At 42.8% G+C, this 19,927-nt stretch overlaps 1 protein-coding gene across 2 annotated transcripts in view; it reads left to right on the top strand.

Annotated features, from left to right (window-relative positions):
* The window catches only part of KCNAB1 (potassium voltage-gated channel subfamily A member regulatory beta subunit 1), a 234,903-nt gene that overhangs the window by 171,066 nt on the left and 43,910 nt on the right, over nucleotides 1–19,927 (top strand). For both annotated transcript variants that reach the window (XM_033959143.1, XM_033959144.1), the window contains exon 7: nucleotides 3,235–3,278. In XM_033959143.1, coding sequence (XP_033815034.1) covers nucleotides 3,235–3,278 — 44 coding nt within the window. The remainder of the gene's footprint in view (nucleotides 1–3,234; nucleotides 3,279–19,927) is intronic.

Below are 19,927 nucleotides of genomic sequence, written 5' to 3' on the forward strand. Positions count from 1 at the left end.
ATCATGTGGAGAAGGCTTCATCTAAGGCAAGACAGTTGTTAGGTTGCATCCGCAGGAGTTTCGTCAGCCGGAAGTCATAATGCCATTATACAGAACCATGGTGAGACCTCATTTGGAATACTGTGTGCACTTCTGGAGGCCACACTACCGAAAAGATGTGCTGAGAGTAGAGTCGGTGCAACAGATGGCCATGGGGATCAAGGATCTATCGTACAAGAAAAGGCTGAAAAATTTGCGGCTGTACTCACTCGAGGAACGTAGGGAGAGAGGAGACATGATCGAGACGTTTAAGTATATTACCGGCCGTATCAAGATGGAAGAAGAGATTCTCTTTCTCAAAGGACCCTCAGCCACAAGAGGGCATCCGCTCAAACTCAGGGGTGGGAAATTTCATGGCGACACCAGGAAATATTTCTTCACCGAGAGAGTGGTTGATCCTTGGAACGAGCTCCCGGTGCAGGTGATCGAGGCAAACAGCGTGCAAGAATTTAAGAGCAAATGGGATGCCCATGTGGGATCCCTTAGAGGGTTAAGCCAAGGGAACCTGTCACCAGGAGTGGGATCCCTAGGATAGTAGACTTGGGGGTGGGTCAGTAGAGTGGGCAGACCTGAATGGCTATGGCCCTTATCTGCCGTCATCTTCTATGTTTCTATGTTTCTAAACTTACCACCAACTCAAGAGGAGGCATTAAGGGCCTGATCTCGGCAGCTGCCTAAGAAGCGGCCACCAATTGCATGTCAATTGCGCATTGGTGTCCTTTACAGAACCACACCTTTTTATTTCTAACAGGCACCTTAAATTTAGGTCAGTATTTTACAGACCTACATTTAAGGTGTCTGTCTCGCACCTATGGAGATGCATATGGATGCTTACAGATACCCAAGGCCACTTCCAGTGGAAACCACACCCATGACGGCCATGACACCCTTGACGCCCTTCCAGTGGCAACCACACCCATGTCGGCCTTGACATCCATGATGGCCGTGGGCATCGATAGGCATGCGTAGATGCCTCTGTAGGCATGAGTGAGATGCCTATTTTGTAGGCTCCTTCATGGCATGGATTATTTTTTTTTTTTAAATCTGTGTCCTAATTGGCTGGTGAGATGGTGGTAGAACGTCCACCACTGCCTACAATCGGGACACTGTTTCTATAATCAGCCCCTAAGTGCAGCTGTGCTATTGGTAGTCCAGTAGTGCAGAATTATGATACTGGTTCTACAGTGGTGGTACCCTAAACCCCCTCCCCAGTTCAGACCTTGAAACCACCCAATACAATCTTGACCCCTTTTTTCAATTCCCAACACCCCTGCTGACAGTGTCAAGCATCCCCTTCAATCCCCAAAAATGCTGCACACACTACCTAGTATATTTGACACCCAGGACCAATAATTTTTAACACCCCCTCCTCTATATGAAAAAATATATTTTTAGTAATAATCCACGAGTCACACAACAAGGGTGCACCTAGGAAAAGGCAGCATCTTAAACACTGCAGTGAGCACTAGAATATCAATACACCCATTGTAAAACTAAACATGCCAGATTAATACAGATCAATCCTGCACAGTCAATGCTAACAGAAACCCATGTCTTTTTCATACACACAGAAAACAGATATACCCTCGCCCAATATGGAATAAGCATTCACAAACTAAAAATAGAAATAAGTAGACAAAAATTAAACTGAACTGCCAAAAAGCCAGACTCTGCATACAACCTGCTAAGAGTACAAAAATGAGAAACTTATCTTGTGCTGGAATAAGTGAATTTGCAGCTCCTGATTCTACTGAGCTCGGTTTCGGGACCACCCTTTCGTCAGGAACCTCCAAATTGCTGCTTGAACAATAACTCTTGATTTTAAAGTCGAATTTTCAGCAGAGCAAAACTTGCATACTGAGCTGCAATACTCTTAGTGGGTTGTGCAGTGTTGTAGCACTTTTGAGATTGGTCTTCACTCATTCCATTATAACTTACTTGTTTATATCATTATTTGAGTAAGCTTACACCCTACACTATTATTATTATGCACTCAGGAAGATCCTGTGAGGGTGTGCTGCACTGAGCCTTGTGCTCTTGCATGAGATAAGTATTGAACGCTGCACATTTTTCTGATTTATGCAACTCACACTGAGGACTTCCAAATCACTAAATTATTATTTATAGTGATATAATTGCGTGAGTGGATTCTGTATCTCCCTCAGTGCTCACTTGAAGAACTGTTATAGTATTTGATTTTGAGGTGTTCTTCCTCTGGGTTTTTCATTTTGACTGCTGCACACTTATGCATATAAATACTGAATAGGAGACTCACATGTCCCCTATGAATAGAAAGTGGATGTTTACATAGGGTGAGTCTGGGCAGGGCATGGGTGGGCACACATTTCCATGTATAACTTATAGAATGGTGTAAAGTATTTATGCCTAAAATATAGGCATATATCTGACCTATTAAGCTAGTATTCTATAAAGGAAAGTAGATACCTTCATTCCTTTATAGAATAGACTAATCAGGGCTGGCTCAAGGGACTGTATCACTCTGAACCAATTTTCACCCCCTCCTCCCTCCTCCCGATTATCCATTAGCTCCTCCTCTATCCTAAGTCTCCTTGGTGATAAAGGGCACCAAAATCTTGAATCCTATTCTGGCATCTCTCCCTCCCTGTCCACAGAGGGGATGAGAAGAGTGAGGGAGAGATGCTGGACTAGAATTTTGGCACCTTTTATCACCAGTATCCTGGACCAGGACCTCACCTGGTCCGCAGGTTTAACTGGCCCTGAGACTAATACCAGGTACCTTCTAGGCCAGTAGTTCTCAAATCTATCCTGGGGGTCTGCCAGCCAGTCCAATTTTCAGGACAGAGGATGACTAAATTTCAGTTTCAGCTTCAATGTCGAAACCTGCCTGAAATCTGGGTTTGGTCATGCTTCGGTTTCATCTGAAAATGTAGGGGGTGGGGATGGAGGTGCCAATGCAAATGTTGGCTCAGGGCGCCAAAATCCCTTGAGCTGGCTCTATGTCCTGTGTGTATTAAAATGAATAAAAAGGTTACAGCCTTGTTAACATTTTCACGGAACTCGTATTGGATGTGTTTGGTCCCTTGAGATCCTTGAACTGTCTTTCTGTTCAGTATCTTGTTACCCTTGCGCTTTTCTCAGTATGGATAATTGCATCAAGCTGGAAATGTGTTATTTTCTGTGACTAATCTAAAATGTATTTCATTATCTATTTAGAGCAGAAACAGAAAGAGGGCTTTCAAGAAAACACATAATTGAAGGTGGGTACCTTATTATTTTCAGTATCAACTATCTTAGAATTCTTTCATACACTGTGATTCAGCAGAGCTCAGTAAGATCTTTGTGTTGAGATAATACTGTCACATGATAGAGAAGAACCTATGTCCTACTACCATCTGCTGTACGATATCATCTTATGGTAGCTATGAAAAGTCCCATGGTTTTTGTCTTTGTAATATAATTTACATTAGTTCAGAAGACTCTTCCTAGGTATTTGTGTTCCTAAAGCGAAGGGCTGAGGGCCAGCATATCGTAGTGACAAGGTACCGTATTTTTTGGTTTATAAGACGCACCTACATGTAGAGGAGGAAAAACCAAGAAAAAAAAATTTGGTTCAGAATTTTTTTTTCTTGGTTTTTCCTCCTCTACACGTAGATGCGTTTAGTGGTCTGGTGTGTCTGGTGGTAGGCAGCCCTCAGCCCCCCTGAGACTGACAGGAAACCATTCAGGGAGCGGCGTGGGACCAGGCAGGAAGCGAAAAGCTCGTGCTCCTGCTTTATGCACCACTCTGCAGTATGAAAGGAGGCAGCCTTCCAATGAGGGAGGGGCAGGAGCGCGTAAAGCTCCTGCTGAAACATGCTGGACCACCGGCATTTAAAAGAGGTACCAGGGGCGGGGGGGGGGAGGTGCTTTAAAAATTGTATTCGCTCCTTAAGATGCATCCACTTTTCCACCCACTTTTTTTGGGGGAAAAAGTGTGTCTTATGGAGCGAAAAATACATTAATTATAATGGTCACAGAACTTCAGGTGATTGCAAGGTATGAGTCAAGGTAATCAGAATGAATTTACCTCAGAACAAAGATTCCCTAGACTGCAAAAATATTAGTCTATTATATAATCTACTGGTTTTGATTTCTAATCTGGTTCTCATTTATTTGAGATTGACTGATTCAGGTTTTTCCAATAAGCAAAGTCCCAGCGTGTAGCTGAGTAAAATGTGTGAGTCAAGCGCTCTGAGATTTTTTTCACAGAGCTTTTCAAGGTAGTGAACCAGAAAGTGAAATGTCAGCATTCTTTGGGATACGAGTTAATGAAACCAAACTGAATGAGATTGTCCCAGCAGACTTGCAGATGGAGCAACATAGAAGAGATAGCTGGCTAGTCCCCACTAGGAACACGATAGGGTGAACACAGAGAGGCCCAAAATTGCTGAGGATATGATAAACAAAGTAGAGATAACTAGAATGATCAGGGTGTATGTAAATCTAAGATGAACATAGTACACAATACTAGTATTATATGTAAGATGATTGATTATGGTATAAATGTGTCTATTGAAAACCATCTCGGAAAACGCTAACTCTGTATTGTAACACCTTTACAAAAGCTCATGTATTTTAGCACCTTCACAGAAGCTCATGTAAACCGCTCTGAATTGACTCCCCAGTCATTAGTAGCGGTACAGAAGCTTTCAATAAGCAGTAAACCCATGCCGATGGAAACTCATTCCATGACAGGTAGTCTGAGCAGCCAGAACAGCTTTGTCTTTATTCTTTCCCTCCAACTTTACAGAATCTTTTTCTTGCACAAAAAAGCAACCTCTCTCTCACACTACCTATTATTGTAAAAGAAAACAGTTTACTAGTAACTCAGCACAGCCACACAATACCCTACATAGGGCCATCAGCTTTAAGATGTGGAAAGCCACAGTGGATCCACCAATGTGCCATAGAGGGTTGTGGATTTCTACCTCAGCTTTTTATTACTTTTATATTAGTAATAACAATAGGCAAAAGAGAACAAAATCAAGGTTCATAGACAACGGCGCGAAAGACAAAGGCGCGCCCGGACAATTGAGCGCAGCGTGGAGGCGCACGCCGCTCAAAATTACTGTTTTTAGGGGCTCCGACGGGGGGTTTTGTTGGGAAACCCCCCCACTTTACTTAATAGACATCGCGCCGGCGTTATGGGAGGTTTGGGGGGTTGTAACCCTCCACATTTTACTGTAAACTTAACTTTTTCCCTAAAAACAGGGAAAAAGTTAAGTTTTCAGTAAAATGTGGGGGGGGGTGACAACCCCCCAAACCCCCCACAACGCCGGCGCGATGTCTATTAAGTAAAGTGGGGGGGTTCCCCCCCACACCCTCCCGTTGGAGCCCTATAAACAGTAATTTTGAGCGGCGCGCACCTCCATGCTGCGCTCAATTGTCTGGGCGCGCCTTTGTCCCGGCGCGCTTTTGACCTGACACCCAAAATCAATACAATTCTACCTTAACTTTAATAAAGCCACTTCGAAAGAACCACTTCTAAGTTGTCATAAAGAGCCTGCGCAAATCCGTGCTCTGCGGTAGATTGTCTTTAGCTTAGAGGGGACAGCATGGCTCATTGTGCTCCTATTTTCTGAGAAGAGTGAGATTATTGATTTCTCTCTCAGTTCTGATTTATTTCATGTGTTTGCAAAGTTCCACTTCATGCTGACAAACTCATTTTAAGTGCTGGTTAAATGGTTTCTTTTGGGACCAGCCAGTAGCTCGGTGTCAGTGTTGTGTAATCACATGCATAGAACCCTTATTTCCCCCACCTCCCTTATATAAAACCACGATAGCAGTTTTTAGCACAGGCCGGCATGCTGAATGCTCTGCGCTGCTCCCGATGCTCATAGAGTTCCTATGAGCGTCGGGAGCAGTGCAGAGCATTCAGTGTGCTGGCCTGCACTAAAAACCACTAGCGCAATTTTGTAAAAGGGGGGTGGGGAAATAGTTTGGTAACGAGATTGGGTCTTGTGTACCCCAGGTTGGCTGGAGTTGGAGATGACATGAAGGCAGCATTCATACTAGAGAATGACAAGGGGACAGATTTTTTCCCGTCCCATCCAGGTGAGTTCTTTTCCTGTCCCATTCCTGCAAGCTGTCCTCGTCTGCACAAGCCGCAAACACTTTAAAATCAAAAATGTTCAAAGCTTGTGCGGTTGAGGCAGAGCTTACGGGAATGAGTTCCTGCAGGGATGGGGACAAATTTGTCCCTGTGTCATTCTCTAATTCATATCCTCTGGAGGGAGGCAGTTATAGTCAGCAATAAGCATGGTTTCAAGTGACCAAATTACTCATGCTTGCGAATACATATGGGGAATTTAGGAGACACCTAAAAACATATTTGAAAGTACTTAGGCAGCTACACTGCACAATCTTTTCCCACAATAACTGACCGCTAAATCTTAACTCTGTTAGTACTACTCTATCTGCAACTTTTTTAATCATTGTAAACTGCATAGAACTTCACGGTCCTGCGGTATATAAACTGTTATTATCATTATCATATCAAATTTAGACTCCGTGTGAAAGGAGCTCCTAGCCTTGAGACTGTTGCATACATGGGTACAGCTTGTCAGCTTACTGGGGGGGGGGGAGGGTTAGGAAGTCATATTAGAGGTATAAGCATTAGCACCTAAAATATTTGGTGGGATACTGACCCCTACCCCTACACCTATACCTATACCTATCCCAAACTCTATCTATGCCAATATCAGAACTGTGATAGGTGTGATTAAAATAGAGAATAAAATTCTCAGGTGGTTGCAAATAAAAGGCTCTCAACCCTGGGAGCCAAGTGCTGATTTCAACTGAACCGGCAGGGAAAAGAAGAAATTACCAGGCTAAAATAATGAGGCGGTGAGGAGATGTTGATCATTACGAGATCTGGGATGCTAATAGCTATGCTTTGGTGTGTCAACACTGTACAGTACTTTTGGTGAAGTACAGCGGGTGAAATTAGCATTCAGCACAGTTCCCAGAGGAGGAAAAACAAGTGTATGTGCAGAGGGGAGGAGAGAATGACTTCCTGATGCTGGAATTGCTCGAAATGGAAATAGGGAAGCCCAAACAATCCCATTAAAAAAGTAAAGGTGTGGAACAAATTTAAACAAATGTAGGAGTCATTGCTTCGGGGCAGTGGTTCCCAGACCTGATCCCGGAGGCACCCCAGCCAGTCGGGTTTTCAGGATATCCACAATGAATAATTATGAGAGAGGTCTGCATGCAGTGGAGACAGTGCATGCAAATATCTCTCATGAATATTCATTGTGGATATCCTGAAAACCTAACTGGCTGGGGTGCCTCCAAGACCAAGTTTGGGATCCACTGCCTCAGGGGATATTGAAATCTGTGGGTCAGGGCTACTCAATTCCGGTCCTTGAGGTGCCCAGGCTGGCCAGATTTTCAAGATAGAGATTTCCATGCACTGTCTCCATGGTATGCAAATCTGTTTTATGAATATGCATTGTCACCATCCTGATAAACTGACCTCCCTGTAGACCTGGAGGACTGAAACTGAGTAGCCCTGCTGCAGGTCATGTTATAATAACTATAAGCCTAAATAACAGTTTTCAAATGAAGTTATGTTATACAAGTTCTTTTATTCCGCCTTTACCAATCTAGTTCAAGGATGTATTACAAAGAATAGAGGCCAGACCAATTTATCTAGGAATTACAGAAATATATATATATATATTTTAAAACCATATTACTATAATTAACCTAAGTAAGTTCAATTATCCTGAAACAGAAAAGATTTTAGGAGCTTTCTAAACTGAAAATGATACCCACAGAAGTGCAGTCCTAAAGGAAGCTGATTCAAAAATTGTAATTAACTGATATTGAATAGACAGAGAAAAACTGTCTAATAGATTTCACCTTTTTAACCATAGGAAATTTCAATTTAAAAGAATTTCTTTTTAAAATATTTAAGTATAATATTGAAATAAATAATATGATTTAATATATTAATAATTGGGAGGAGGGTGGGGAAAATGGATGTTTTCTTTACTATCTGTTAAAGTTATATTAATTGTAATACACTGCCAAAGTTTGAAAAATTAATAAAGAATTATAAAAAAAGAAAAGAAAAGAATTTCTTGTTTGATATTTGAAAAGGGCACCCTGTAATAATGTTACCAAATTAGTGAAATAACTAGGAGCATTACCTTTTAAGATCTTAAAAACTGTAACTCCCAATTAAAATTTTAAACGAGCTTCCACACGTAGCCAGTAAAATTTCTTGTAATAAGGTTGAAGATGCTCTAATTTTCCGTAAACTAAATATCAACTGTACTGCTGAATTTTGAACCAATTGTAAATGATTGATGAGAGATTTAGAACAGATAACCAATACCAGGTTACAATAATCTACTCGTAATTTGGACAGAATCAAGGACCGCACCAAAATACTGAGATTTTATCTCAAAATATTTCCTTATAGATCCGAGTTTTCTCATGATCAAAAACATTGTTTAACCACAAGATGTACATGGCAACACATAGGTAAGCTGTTATTTCTTTCTGCCCCTAAAATTTGTGAATGCAATTCCAGAGGAAAATCATTCCCATCTACAGAAATGGTTGTACCGTATCTTGGATCTTTTTGAGATTCTAAGCACAGAAATGTAGTTTTGTCCTTATTAAGTTTAAGGAGATAAGTGAGAATCCAATTTTCTATGATATTGAAACAAATCTTTTTAATTGAGGCAATTCTATAAATGGGCACCTCCAATCAGGTGCCCTGAGGACGTATGGTGAGGATCTATTCTATAATGGCATCAGGGTGCCATTAATCTACTTTATAACCACAGTCACAAATGGCAGGGACGCTCAATAACTCACACTTAAGTTATGAGCGATAGCGGGGCGGGGATGGAGATGGGGACAGAACCAATGGAGCAGGGACAGGGACAAGGACAGACCCCCGTGAGGACAGGGACAAACTGTCCCCATGCCATTCTCTAAAAACGAGGCTAGTAACAATATGTAAAAACTTAACACATCTTAGACAATTGGCAACTGAATTAAATGATTATCAAAAACTGCAGAAGCTGCTTTTGGATTTTAATGAACTACTGTTGTATCTTGTCTGCCATTGATGTGGCAACAAGAGTCTTGTCTACTAATCGGATTCCTACCATCTTCAGTGTCCTTCCATCATATACCCAGTTGCTCAAGCATCTTACTGCAAGAGATTCTTCCATCGTTGCTGGCATCAAGGAGCATTTCTAGTGTTTAATAGACACTTATTTTCCTGTTTATCCACTACACAGTGTAAATTACTACAATCGTAAACATGCATTCAAAAGTGACTGAGGCCCAAATTCTGAAAACTTTAACGCCATCACTAAACTGTTTTCCGACGGTTTAGCCTGAACGCATTTTAGCGGCAGATCATCACAACGGATTATCTCTGTCTTTAGCGAGGTTTCTAGCAGTCTCCAATAATGACATGCAAATGGGCTCTTCAACATTGAAATGAGCCCTCCTGTGGATTCTTAAAAATGGCCGAGTCATTTTCTAAAAGCGGCATTGGCTTTTAGCTACAAAAATAAGCGACTGGTCCAGAGGTGCTGGCTCAGTGATTGCACTGTTTTAAGCCCCAACGTGGCAGTGTCAGAGACTGCTAAACAGCCGTGTTGTGATGCAGCGGAAGAGATACTAATTCTCTCCCTTTGTATCACAACACCCCTCCCCTGCAGTGGCAGTGACACCCCTCCCCTGCAGTAGAAGAGATGCCGAGTCTCTCCCACTGCCAACAAACAACCCCCACCCCTTGCAGCGGGAGAAAGGCCCAATCTCTCCTGCCACAAATAAAACCCCCGCAGTGGCGGCGACCCCCCTGCAGCGGGAGAGATGCCGATTCTATCCTGCTGCCAAACAACAACCCCTCCCCATGCAGCAGGAGAGATGCCCAATCTCTCCCACCACAAACAACCCTCCCTCCTGCAGTAGCGGCGACCCTCCTTGCAGTGGGAGAGATGCCAATTTTCTCCTGCCACAAACAACCCCCTTTGCAGCGGGAGAGATGCCCACTTTCTCCCGCTGCCATACAACACCCCCCCTTACCTCCATGTAGATGTCTTACCTGAAAGATGTGGGTTTCCTCCACCTAGCTGGCCCACATTTTCCAAAATGGACCCACATCTTCAAAAATGGGCCTTCCCCTCCCCGGTGCATCCTGGGATGTACAGGGGAGTGGCCCAAGGCTCTGATTGGCCTAAGTTGTTTAAGGCCCCTTCCATGGGATGTACTGGGAAGGGGCCTAAGGCTCTGATTGGCCCAGATGCCTCATAGGGAAAAAGGTTATCTCAGTTTATATTCGAGTATATACAGTATAAATGTAAAAGTTCAGACATAATGGAAAAAACAAGTGATAGTAGCATTAGTCAATTGAAACAAACTATGAGGGTAAATAAAAAAGTAAAGGCAAAATACATTTATTAATAATAATGATAATAATAATAATCAGTTTATATACCACAAGGTCATAAAGTTCTATGTAGTTTACAATAGTTAAAAAAAACCAAACAAACAATAAAAGAAGTTGAATAGAACTAAAAAAGTTAAAAGCCAATAATTAGAGACACTAAAATGATCAAAATAGTGCATAATAAAATTTTGACGAATTAGCTGCCTAAATACTTTGAAATCAGATATGTTTTTAGATGTCTCCTAAATTCCCCATAAGTGTCAGTAAGCAAAAGCAATTGTTCTAAATCCTAACCCCATAACGCTGCTTGATATGAAAAAAAGACTTTGATGATGTTTTTTAAGTTTACATCCTCTAACAGGCGGAAAAACAAAATTCAGATGTGAGTTTCTCTTATGTCTGTTGATTACAAAAGAGAAAAGCTCAATTATATATGTGGGAGCTAAACCAAACAAAGCCTTAAAACAGAAGCAACCAAACTTAAACTTCACCCACGCCTCTATTGGTAGCCAATGCAGTACTCGATAGGCGGGTGTTACGTGATCATATTTCTTCAACCTAAAAATCAGCCTGACAGACGCATTTTGTACTATTCGCAATTGTTGCATATTCTTCTGGGAAATTGCCAAATAGGCAATATTGCAGTAATCAAGCTGGCTTAGTATAAGAGACTGTACCAAAACTCTAAATGATGAAACATCAAAACACGCCCTAATGGATCGAAGCTTCCAAAGAGTAAAGAAACCCTTTCTGACCAAAGAATCCACCTGGTTCTTCAAAGTCAAGCTCTGGTCCAGTATTATTCCAAAAAACCTTAATGGTAGTTTGAATAGGATAGCTGAATTTATTTATACGCAATGATGTTTTAGTATCAAACGGGCGCGGTGAAGCTACAAAAAACTTCGTTTTTTTCTGAGTTAAGCTTCAGTCTAAATTCAGTCATCCATTGCTCTATTAGACCTAATACTTCTGTTGCTTTAGGAATAACTTCAGAAAGAGAAATAGCAAATGGAATAATGATCGTAAAATCATCTGCATAACTAAACAGCTTTATTATCCCCAGATGGGACAATTGCGCACCTAATGATGACATTTAAACATTAAAGAGCAATAGGAACAATGGTGAACCATGCGGAACGCCAGATGAATTATTCCAGATACCTGACAGCTTTAAAAGAAGCAACTGTGAGCAATTGAACATATCACTTTTCCACATAGTTCCCATGTATTTGTCTTATTATTCAACTAGCTTCTGCATTCATGCATAGAAGTTTTTCAGCTGCTCCCAAAGCAAAGTGAGCATCACTTCCTTTACGTCATCTCTCGTGTTTTCTCGTGTTCTCTGGGTCGCAGTGATGTACCCATGTCTCATTGTCTGTGACTATTCTCTCCAGAATACTCCAATCTTCTTCATAGCGTCTCAGGAACTAGGTCGCAACCTTCACACACTGTTGCTTGTGCAGATCAATGAGCTATTTGGGAACCCATCGTGCACAGAATTTTCTATATCCCGAGTCATCATGCATTATGGCAAATGCAGATCCATAGCTGATATCCAAATTTGCAGCCAATGGAGACACCGTTATCCGTTGTTCTTCTCTAATTAAGGTATCCGCCCTGTCAGTGTGCTCTTGTGTGCACGATGTTGACGGACAACCAGAACGAACTTCATCGGTTACATCTATTCTTCCCGCTTAAAGTTTTTTTACCCATTCATAACGTTTTGTTGATTCATGGTGCTATGTCCATACTGAGTCAATATCCGATGGTGAATTTCTACAAGTTTTACTCCCTCTGCCCAAAGAAAGCACACTACTGCACGTTGTTCTTCGATGGTGCAATCTTGCAATGGAGCGTCCATGTTTCTGATCTCGTGGCTGCCACATGACTAAAGACCAAGTGCTGCACTGTGTGTGTAGACGAACTATCCAACAGGCAATCTATGAGTACCGGTACATATGTTGCATTTTGCTAGCTCTGTTCCGGTTATCACATAATTTAACAATGTCAACAGTTTCCTAAAAGACATTACAACTACAACTGTATACTTAAGAATGTCATGAAAGTTAAAATACAAGTTTGTTCGTACAGAACGTTTATTTGAAATCAGGAAAAGTTTTCAACGTAATGAAAAGATAAACAGAAAACCAACATCAGCCTTTCAAAAAATAAAAAGGAAAAATCAAATAAAGGAAAAAAATGAATAGCGAAAATCAAATAAAGAAAAAAAGTACAAAGGTTAACAGGGAATTGCAGATAAAGCCAAAAGGTATTTGCAACAGCCTCTTAGATTCAGGGAGTCAAAAAGAACTGCCTTAATAAAAAGCAATGATACTGTATGTACTGTGTATAAAAAAAGTCACCTGTGCAGATGATATTGGCTAACGAATTAAAGAGATGCCTTATCAAATCTTTATTGGATATGAAAAAATAAAAGCAAGTCAAAAGCTTCACTTTTGAAAACTAGGTCGTAAGAATGAGGAAACAAACTGATACCAGCAGTTATCAATTTATAGGCAAACACTACTGCCTCGTTAAAAAAAAAACAACTATGCACCCTTGAATTTTTGATACTGGAGTGCTTGGCGGGGGGGAATTGGGGGTGGTGGTTATTGCCTAGTTTCTTGGTTGGGTCCATTTGTCTCCGCGCCAACACCACGCGGTAGACTCATCGTGTGTTTAGGTTTTTGGTTTATGGTTGTATTTGTTCCCAGAGAATTGTACCTTTTATCTTGTATTTCTATTTCAAAATAAAAATTTATTTAAAAAAAAAAATCCAAAACTATGCACCAAATATACTCCTGGTCGTAAACGTTAACTGGCTCTGATTACTCAAAAAAAGAATTCACAACATTATGAAACAAAGGAGTTACAAGAAAGGAGTGGAAAAAGTAAAAACAACGCCATAAAAAAAATGACAGGAGAAAAAAGAAAGGTGAGGACGAGTATCTAGAACCTAGGGTGATTACAGAGGAGACAAGGCAGCCCTAGGTGTTGCCTTACTCCAGTTCCAGCCTGGAGAAGAGATTAGAAAGGCCAGCTGGTCTTAGCTCGGAGCTAGGTAAATTAATGGAGGTCACTGAAGGAAAAAATGCTGATGTATCGAACATCCAGCAGGTTCCAGGAACTGAGCCAGCACGATCTTATCGGAGAGAGGTCGTGTCAAACAAATTTGGATCACTTTCTCTGATTATGGACTAGAGAATTAGATCAGGGCAAGCTCTGGATGTGATTTACTTAGATTTTAACAAAATCTCCGAGTGTATGACACAGAATGCTTGAAAATAAACTGAATAGCCTGCAGGTGGAATCCAAGGCGGAAGACTAGAAAGGGAAAGATAGAAAACAGAGAGGTGGGTGGTAAACAGAATTCATGCTGAATAAAGAAAGGGTGATTAGTGGAGTGTCTCAAGGTAATTGCTGATGTAGAAAGGTGCATAGCACGGTTCATAGACAATTGCGCGCAAGACAATTTCGCGCAAGACAATCGCGCGCGGACAAAATCGCGCAGACAATCGAGCGCGAGACAACTGAGCGCAAGACAAATGAGCGTGAAGACAACTGAGCGCAAGACAACTGAGCGCAAGACAATTGAGCGCAAGACAATTGAGCGCAAATTACTTTCACAAATGTGCACGAGCGCGACAACTGAGCGCAAGACAACTGAGCGCAAGACAACTGAGCGCAAGACAACTGAGCGCAAGACAACTGAGCGCGAACAACTGAGCGCAAGACAACTGAGCGCAAGACAACTGAGCGCGAGCAACTGAGCGCAAGACAACTGAGCGCAAGACAACTGAGCGCAAGACAACTGAGCGCAAGACAACTGAGCGCAAGACAACTGAGCGCGAACAACTGAGCGCAAGACAACTGAGCGCAAGACAACTGAGCGCGAGCAACTGAGCGCAAGACAACTGAGCGCAAGACAACTGAGCGCAAGACAACTGAGCTCAAAACAACTGAGCGCAAGACAACTGAGCGCAAGACAACTGAGCGCAAGACAACTGAGCGCGAGCAACTGAGCTCAAAACAACTGAGCGCAAGACAACTGAGCGCGAGCAACTGAGCTCAAAACAACTGAGCGCAAGACAACTGCGCTGAATTGTCTTGCGCTGAGTTGTCGCTGCGCTGAATTGTCTTGCGCGCAATTGTCTTTGCGCTTATTTGTCTGCGCGCAATTGTCTTGCGCGTTTTTGACCTGTCACCGCATAGCACATAGCATCCCAGAGAATTACATAGTGGTAGGGATACCAGATGTCTGGGAAAATCTGGACATGTCCTCTTTTTAAAGGACTGTCCGGGGTCCCAGATGGACTTTCCAAAACCCAGCAGTTTGTCCAGGTTTGGAAAGCCCAACGAACTCCGGCCGCATCTGAAGGGCATCTGAGCATACGCGGATGACATCACACACACTTGCGCATGCTCCAGGTGTGGCCGGAGCTTGTCGAGGAAGAAGAGAAGAGCTTTGTGGGGGGCGGGGCTGAAAGATGAACCGGGAGGGGCTGGGGCAGAATGGAGCGGAGCTGAATGTGGAATGGGGCAGGGCCATGTGACCGAATTTTTGCGGCCCTTTTATAAAGGTGCCCTAATGAATTTAGCACGCGCAAATGATTAGGACTGGGTTCTCTAAGTGGCACTGATAACGGAGGCCACCTAAAAAGCATCTGCCGATTGCATATCAATCATGTGACATCATCGTTTAGAGAATTGCACTCTGGGAAAGATAAGCGCCAGAAATGTAAATCAGGGTTTTCAAGGCCTATATTTGTGGGGCATATCTTGGCCGTGAATCGCACCTACATAGGTGCTTTATGGCGCCTAGTGCCACTTCCGGCATTAGCCACACCTATATTGGCGTTAGCTGCCAGTAGCTCCTCTAGAGGAGCGATTCCAGCGCCTTTTGCTTAGACACTGGTAGACGCTTTAAATTTAAAGTTGATTGCCATTTCAAACTGCGTTTCTTAATTACAAGCACCTAATTTTAAGTGTCGTTTATAGAATTTCCCTCTTAGTGCACTCTAACTGGTAAATTCTATATAGTCCACCTAAAGTTAGTTGCCTTTATTGATTTGGTGCCAATTAAGCTTAATCAATTAATAGGGCTTAATCAGCACCAACTGGCTGTGGGTCATTGGTTGAGCTGCTGCCTCTGCACCCAAAGGCTGTGAGATTAAATCCCAGTGTTGGTCCCTGTGACCCTGGGCAAGTCACTTAATCCTCCAGTGCCCACCGCTTTGAATGCCAGATTTGAAATGCCAAAGTGAAAGAAAGGCAGTATACAAGTCCCCATTCCCTTTCTCTTTCATCAAGCCCAGTATCCTGTTTCCAACAGTGGCCAACCCAGGCCCCAAGTACCTGGCAGAAACCCAAAGAGTAGCACCATTCCAGAGCTGAGATTGTGATGTCATAATGCCTCATTCCACCAATGCCTAAGAGTCAACCTCATCAGTGATATCACAACAGCTTGATTGTCCTATGCTTGGCGAACATAAGAGCTGCTGTACTGGGACAGACCAAAGGCCCATCAAGCTCAGTATCCTGTTTTCAACAGTGGCCAACCTAGGTCCCAAGTACCTGGCAGAAACCCAAAGAGTGGCAACATTCCAGAACTAAGACTGTGATGTTTTAATGCCTCATTCCACCAATGCCTAAGAGCCAACTTCCTCAGTGATGTCACAATGGTTTGATTGTCCTATGCTTGGCAAACATAAGAATTGCCATACTAAGACAGACTTTAGATGTGGCTTACTGGTTGAACTGCTGCCTTTGCACCCAGAGGCTGTGAGATCAAATGCCAGTGCTGGTCCTTGTGACCATGGGCAACTCACTTAGGGCCAGATTCACAAAGCAAACCGATCGTGTACCAATCGGTTTGCGACCTCTTTACGATCAAATTTCCCTGTGGCCTGATTCACTTACCTCTCCTGTGATCTGCTTCGAATCCATGCATGCAAAGCAGGTGAAATGCATGCAAAGTAGGCAGGGACGCGATTCACAACACCAAATTTCACATCCGACTGGGCTGGCCGATCAACTGAAGAAGTGACTGCTGGGGACCAGTCGAAAACATCTTTCCGACTGGAAGCCCTGCTCTCTGCTCTGCAATCTCTCCTGCCTGCTCGCCCCGAATGCCGCCCTGCTCTGCCCAGCTTCTGTCTCCTGCTTCTCAACCTGCTCTGGCCCGATCTTCCCCCCAAATGCCGCCCTGTTCTGCCCAGCTTCTGTCTCCAGCTTCTCACCCTGCTCTGCCTCGATCTTCCCCAAATCTCTCCTGCCACATCGCCGTTCTCCTGCCCTTCCCTGAATCTCTCCTGCCCTTCCCCGCCCTGCGAGCCCGTGGTTTTAACCCGTGGGTTTAAAGCGGGTTAAAACCACGGGCTCGCAGGGCTAAAAACTAAAGTTAAAAAAAATAAAAAGTCTTGGCTAGGATGGTCTGCACGTGCATGCGGATCGCACAACAGTGATCTGTGCAGGCAGATGGGGGCATTCCTCCGATCGCCCCAACTGCATATTTTATCTTCTTGAATTCGTCAGATCTGCCCTGATCGCGCAGGTTGATGAATCTAGCCATTAATCTAATCTAATCTAATCTAATCCTTAGGTTTGTATACCGCATAATCCTCTAGTGCCCACCACTATGAATGCCAGCTTTGAAGTGACAAAAAAGCAGTATACAAGTCCCCTTTCCCTTTAATTGGACTTAATTGAAATCTTGGCCTAACTCGAAAAGCATGAGTCTATATAAAGTAGGTGCCTAACTTAAGCATGGGTATGTAGGCGAAGAAAACCCTGGCATAAATACGGTGTACTGTACCTAATCTTAGGAGGCCTAGTGATGCCTAAGAATGCTTAGGCGGGGCTAAGCACGATTCTATAAAGCATGCCTAACTTTTATAGAATCGCACGTACAGCAGGGCTGCAATAGTCAGCGCTGATTTTTTTGGGACGCACTTTATAGAATCGGGCCCTGGACGCCTATGGGATGCATAGAACTTAAGGCAAAACAAACAACAACAAAAAAATCCAACAGGTCTGCAGCGAAAGTAGAGCAACAAAAGAAGGACTTAAGTGATGATGGACAAGGTTCAGGAATTTTGATTTAGGCCCAAAAAAAGTTTTTCACAAAATGGTTCTCATTTGTTAGAAGACAGGACCCAACACGGTTCGTGTTTCGGAAAACACTCCTTCCTCAGGGGTCCGTGATGTTCAGTACTTGAGTACTCAAGAACCCTGTGGAGCACACTCCGTCAAAAATGACAAAGACCAGGGGACACTCGATGAAGTTACAGGGAAATACTTTTAAAGGCAATAGGAAGAAATTTTTTGCACTCAGAGAATAGTTAAGCTCTGGAACGCGTAGCCAGAGGTTGTGGTAAGAGCGGTTAACGTAGCTGGTTTTAAGAAAGGTTTGGACAAGTTCCAGGAGGAAAAGTCCATAGTCTGGTATTGAGAAAGACATGGGGGAAGCCACTGCCTGCTCTGGATTGGTAGCATGGAATGTTGCTATTCCTTGGGTTTTGGCCAGGTACTAGTGACCTGAATTGGCCACCGTGATAACAGGTTACTGGGCTTGATGGATCAATGGTCTAACAGAGAATGGCTGTTCTTGTGTTCTTATATGTGCAAAGTATAGGACAATCAAGCCATTGTAACATCACTGATGAGGTTGGCTCTGAGGCACTGTGGAATGAGGCATTATGACATCACAATCTCAGCTCTGGAATGTTGCTCTCATTGGGGTTCCAGAATCTTGCTATTCTTTGAGATGCTGGAATGTTGCTACTCCTTGGGTTTTCGCAAGTACTAGGGACCTGGATTGGCTACCGTGAGAACGGGCTACTGGGCTTGATGAACCATTGGTCTAACCCAGAATGGCCGTTCTTGTACTCTTATATGTGCAAAGTACAGGACAATCAAGCCATTGTAACATCACTGATGAGGTTGGCTCTGATGCACTGTGGAATGAGGCATTATGACATTATAGTCTCAGCTCTGGAATGTTGTTCTCATTGGGGTTACGGAATCTTGCTATTCTTTGAGATGCTGGAATGTTGCTACTCCTTGGGTTTTGGCAGGTACTAGAGACCTGGATTGGCTACCGTGAGAATGGGCTACTGGGCTTGATGGACCATTGGTCTAACCTAGAATGGCCGTTCTTGTGCTCTTATATGTGCAAAGTATAGGACAATCAAATCATTGTAACATCACTGATGAGGTTGGCTCTGAGGCACTGTGGACTGAGGCATTAAGACATCATAATCTCAGCTCTGGAATGTTGCTCTCATTGGGGTTCCGGAATCTTGTTATTCTTTGAGATGCTGGAATGTTGCTACTCCTTGGGTTTTGGCCAGGTACTAGGGACCTGGATTGGCTACCATGAGAACGGGCTACTGGGCTTGATGGACCATTGGGCTGACCCAGTCAGGCTATTCTTTTGTTCTTAACAATTGACGTACAATTCAAAAGAAAGAAACAGTCGGCGTAAAGCTCCTGTCAGGCTGCTACAGTAGAAACACTGGATGCAAACGAACTTAATGTGCACTAATCTGTTAGTGCACCTCAATAAAAGGATTCATAGTGTGGTACAATGGGGGTGACCGAATAGGTCAATTGATCTTTTTCTGTTCTCAGCCATTGAAATATCAGTTCCAAAGGCAGATCTCGAACTACCATGTTTCAAAAAGGTTTGCAATTCATAGTAGTCACAGCATTTGGAGATGTCAGTCTCCATAAGAGTACCGTAGTAAAGGTAGATGGCATATGGGAGTCTGAACAAAAGAGGATTTGTGATATGGGAGAAATCAAACATGGGTTCTCAAACCATACTTGCTTAGTTTATTAAAGATGTATAGGCTACGATACGAAATAATCAGATTCACCATTAACTTAAATCTAATGCATGGCTCCTGAATTCTTGCCCATAAAAGCTGAATGCAAGTTCTTTTGTGGCTTTTGTGGAGGCTTTTAGCCTCTCACCAGATGAAATCACTTAGCTTTAAGCTTCAAAACAATTTCCCTAAAAGGCTATCATTTCATTACTGTCATCCTAGAGCTGATTGAATTCGGCAGAGGAGAAGAATCCCAGTGGAGTTAGGCTCTCATTCATTCCCTTCTTTCTCATATTACATGGGTGATACAGTACTGAATGAAGAGACACTGGATACATAGACCAGGGCAATATTTGTACAGCAGTGTCATACAATGTGATCCTTGACAGCGATGAGAGTTGGCCTGTGACGGAAACACAACACCCCACTGGGCCACAGAAGCCAGGAGACATTATCATATCTATCGGAAGTTTCAAGTTTATTTTTGACTTATTGAATCGCTTAATTTAATTTGCTAAGCGATTTACAGATAAAAAAATAGATACATCAGATTAATTATAAAAGATACATAAATTTGACACATTATCATACAAAATAATAAATAAAATCGTACAAA

Source organism: Geotrypetes seraphini, chromosome 9, assembly GCF_902459505.1.
Source record: "Geotrypetes seraphini chromosome 9, aGeoSer1.1, whole genome shotgun sequence".
In the NCBI taxonomy this organism is placed as follows: Eukaryota; Metazoa; Chordata; class Amphibia; order Gymnophiona; family Dermophiidae; genus Geotrypetes; species Geotrypetes seraphini.